The 4282-nt window shown below is 41.2% G+C and overlaps 1 protein-coding gene across 1 annotated transcript in view; it reads right to left on the bottom strand.

Moving 5' to 3' along the window:
• LOC108682195 (alpha-catulin) overlaps positions 1 to 4282 on the bottom strand; it is a gene marked incomplete at its 3' end in the record, with an annotated part of 23971 nt that overhangs the window by 14085 nt on the left and 5604 nt on the right. Inside the window, exons 5-6 of the mRNA XM_047882158.1 lie at positions 3698 to 3889; positions 3381 to 3494 (exon numbers count right to left, since the gene is read on the bottom strand). Of these exons, the coding sequence (XP_047738114.1) occupies positions 3381 to 3494; positions 3698 to 3889 (306 nt within the window). The remainder of the gene's footprint in view (positions 1 to 3380; positions 3495 to 3697; positions 3890 to 4282) is intronic.

Below are 4282 nucleotides of genomic sequence, written 5' to 3'. Positions count from 1 at the left end.
AGCACCGAGCACTCGCCTCTTCATCAGGACGAGGCACGCAGTCTCAACACTAGCACCGAGCACTCGCCTCTTCATCAGGACGAGGCACGCAGTCTCAACACTAGCACCGAGCACTCGCCTCTTCATCAGGACGAGGCACGCAGTCTCAACACTAGCACCGAGCACTCGCCTCTTCATCAGGACGAGGCACGCAGTCTCAACACTAGCACCGAGCACTCGCCTCTTCATCAGGACGAGGCACGCAGTCTCAACACTAGCACCGAGCACTCGCCTCTTCATCAGGACGAGGCACGCAGTCTCAACACTAGCACCGAGCACTCGCCTATTCATCATGCAGGACGAGGCACGCAGTCTAGACACTCTTCTCTAGGAGCATCTAATATTGCTAACCTCGTTTACTTAGTTTCTTCTACCATTTTGGTGAGAGGTTCAATTAGAGGTTTTTATACTTTTTAGCATCATTGTATGAATCTTGTTCCATAAATTGTATTAAAATAAAAAATGAGATAAAAGTGAGAGCTAATGTAGCATATGAAATAATTGACAAACAAAATATTGAACATTCACTGTACGTAATGTATTTACACTTCGGTTTGGAAAAGTCATTTCATCTAGTCAATTGTGATGAGCCCCTTTGAAACGATCGAAAATCATACTGATTCGTGATAGACGTAAATTAAAAGTTAATAGAGCGTAGTTCATTTACACGTTATTGTAATTCGAGACGGCCTGTGAGAAGAAAAAAGTTTTATGATATTTCTTATAAAAGTGGAAGACGCAGTAAAGTATAAAATGAATGATGGAAATAGTAATCAGCTGCAGATTGAATTTGATAATAACCGCGATGATATTCGCCATTTCTCCACCGAAATAACTCAGCTTATAATTCAAGTAAAAATATTTGAACAAACACTGAAAAGGATGTTAGAAATAAAACTTTAAGAAATGCTCTATAAGTNAAAGAACCTGTCCATCATTCACTCGTGAGGCCCGGCCAGTCAGTCAGGCGTGCATCTAAAAGCTCTCAAAATTTGTGAGTTTTTCGTCACGCGGCAGGACGAGAGAATCGAACCTTCCCCGCGATCCGGCCAAATTAAAGCCTGGACCTCTAATTTATTCTGCCAGTCATTTAATAAAAGATCGCCGCGGCCAGCAGCGCTTCTTTTCGAATTTTCTACGGCTAAAAAATCGCTAAAGCCTTGCTAAATCTACTATTCAGGGAAGACAATGCGACAATTAATTTGGCAATAAATTACAACGACAAATTACGCTAAATGAATCTATATTTTCCAAGTCAAAGGCAAAAAACCATAATCCTAAAAGCTATATTATTGCTATGAAATTAGTGAACAATGCAAGGTCCACGAGAACCACTGTTATAAATTGAGGCGAGCAATACCATGGGCTCTCGGTACTCACGGTGAGCTATAAAATTTGATATTTTGTTGTTGCTGCGAAATTATTGATAATCAGTCATGAAATCAAGTATCTTGACTGCTCCCATTGTGCTCGTTACACCTCAAAAACAAATGAAAAACTTGTCTAATAAATTCGTAAACAATAGACTCGTATCTATGAACTGATTATCCATTATCACTAAATCCTTCATAAGTAATGCCATGCATCGTTTCCTTTCACACATTCAAAAATTTGATGGGGATTTTGTTTACTCGTCAAGCGTCATCATGCTCAAGTGATGTTCAACTCTGGAAATATTAATCAGCTGCAGATTGAACTTGATAATAACCGCGATGATATTCGCCATTTCTCCACCGAAATGACTCATCTTATAATTCAAGTAAAAATATTTGAACAAACACTGAAAAGGATGTTAGAAATAAAACTTTAAGAAATGCTCTATAAGTGGAAAGACGATTATTTAAATAAACAGAAGTACCATTTTGCACTTCCTTGTCTAAGTTTGAGGTGTCTTATAATTAGGAGATCGAACTGCGGAAAAACTTCATTGCTATTGAAGTTTCTATTGGAGAACTTTATTGATTTCAACAACCTTTTCATTTATAGCAAATCAACTCATCAGCCTGAATATAAGTTGTTGAAAAATTCTTTCGATTAGGGCAATATTGATGAATGTGTTAAGACGCCAACAAAAATACGCAATCGAATACTTTGCTAACACTGCTTCTCTCCCTGACCCAAGTGACACAGACCCTCAGAAGCAAAATTTGTTCATTTTTGATGATATTGCTGCGGAAAATAATCAGAATCCTGCTGATTGTTTATACTGTATACACCCATGGAAGACACATTAACTGTAGTTCAAAATACTTATCCCAAAACTATCACATATTACCAAGGCAAACCAATAAATCGAAGTTAAATTTATTAATTCTATTCCAGTAACCTTTCCACGATATGAAGAATATTCACAGTGGTGGCATTGCTTGCGATATGTCCGTTGTATAGTTTCAAGAATTATGTAATAAAAATCGTATAAAAAACCAAAAAGCTTTGTTTTGGTCAATAAAAATGAGCACCTATAGGTTCCGGAAAGTTATTCAAAAATTTAAATCAATTATACATCCCAAAAAAGTTTCTTCCATAGTGACACTCGTTCTAGGTCATGTCCTGGGTTCTCGGCATTGGTTAAAAAGGTGCATGGACAACCATGAATGAATGATCGGTTATTTTTTCTTTTTGAATGTCGTTCTTTTTGAATGCGTCTAACCTATTAAGACGCTTATGCAGATTGTGATGATACACTCACTATCTATAATTACTTTCGTACAGCAATTGAAATTGACATATTTTCCATACTGATATCAGCTTTGATTCTAACATATTGCTTCAAGACTAGTTTTCTGGAGCCTATATACATAATGTGTTCTCTAAATCTTATTGATAAATACAATAGTTTATGAATACAAGCACAAGATGTTATAAATCGTCAACTTTTCTTTAGTTGTTCCTTCTAATATTTCGATCGAAGTTGCTCATGGCATTTAGCATATTTCGTGACTTAGAAAGCCGGTAAATAATATCTATGCAAACATCACGATTTGTCCAAATCCGAGGCTAACAAATGAACTTACCGCCTGAAAGACAGATGCAGGGGAATATTTCCTGATTAGTTATGGACATACCGCATAAATGCATATTTATCTAGCACCTTACGGACCAGGCAATAAGTCCAGCAGCTATCTCAATCAATGGTCAGTAATGGAAAGATCGGGTTCCAAAGGCTGGATCCCTTGTGAATCAAGTCACGAAAAGTACAGGAAACGGCAACAGGCCATCCCTAACAAAATTTAGAGTCGCTCAGCTTCTGGTAATCTAAATCAAAAGCTGTCGCGGCTGTGAATTTTCACTGGGATGGGCCTATTTCTTCAGTGCCGACACTTCTATTCTGTTCTACTCACCAGACATAATCTGTCGCGCACGGCAGCGCCGAAGAGCGTCATTCTGGTCATCTCGACGTTGTCCTCCAACCTTCTAATGGCGCCGTACATCGTCTGTGTCACGTCCCAGTCGTCCTGGGTGTCATCAAATCCATATATCGTTATTAATTACAAACATTATTACACTTTCTAACTCAGCATCATGAGAGATTTGATTATTAATTTCAGGATTCGAGCTGTCGTGCCCTCAAATAATGCCTTACTTATTTTTGTTCGTGAATTATAATAAAGCAATATTGGAGAGCAATATATAGGCATTTTTGCAGAGGGTGACATACTTGTCTGGTTCTGAAGACGCCCTGCGGCTCGACAGGAGGGCTGTGGCCGTTCATCTTGAGCTGTTCTGAGTCCGTCTCGAGGACGCCGTCCTTGACGACGTAGTGGATGAGGTCCATGGCGCGCCGCATCTGGCAGAAGACCGTGTCGCGGTTCTCCCGTGACGTCACGCACTCGGGGTGTCTTAAACACACCTGCGGGGCATGACCGACGTGTGGGGCATGAACAACGTGTGGGGCATGACCAAAGTGTGGGGCATGCCCATCGTGTGGGGCATGACCATCGTGTGGGGCATGACCAACGTGTGGGGCATGACCAACGTGTGGGGCATGACCAACGTGTGGGGCATGCCCATCGTGTGGGGCATGACCAACGTGTGGGGCATGACCAAAGTGTGGGGCATGCCCATCGTGTGGGGCATGACCATCGTGTGGGGACTGACCAAAGTGTGGGGCATGACCAACGTGTGGGGCATGACCAACGTGTGGGGCATGACCAACGTGTGGGGCATGACCAACGTGTGGGGCATGACCAACGTGTGGGGCATGACCAACGTGTGGGGCATGACCAACGTGTGGGGCATGACC

This window comes from Hyalella azteca, unplaced genomic scaffold (genome assembly GCF_000764305.2).
Source record: "Hyalella azteca isolate HAZT.00-mixed unplaced genomic scaffold, Hazt_2.0.2 contig9799, whole genome shotgun sequence".
Taxonomy (NCBI): domain Eukaryota; kingdom Metazoa; phylum Arthropoda; class Malacostraca; order Amphipoda; family Hyalellidae; genus Hyalella; species Hyalella azteca.
Note: the sequence above shows the minus strand (reverse complement) of the source record. Positions and strands in the feature narration are given on the sequence as shown.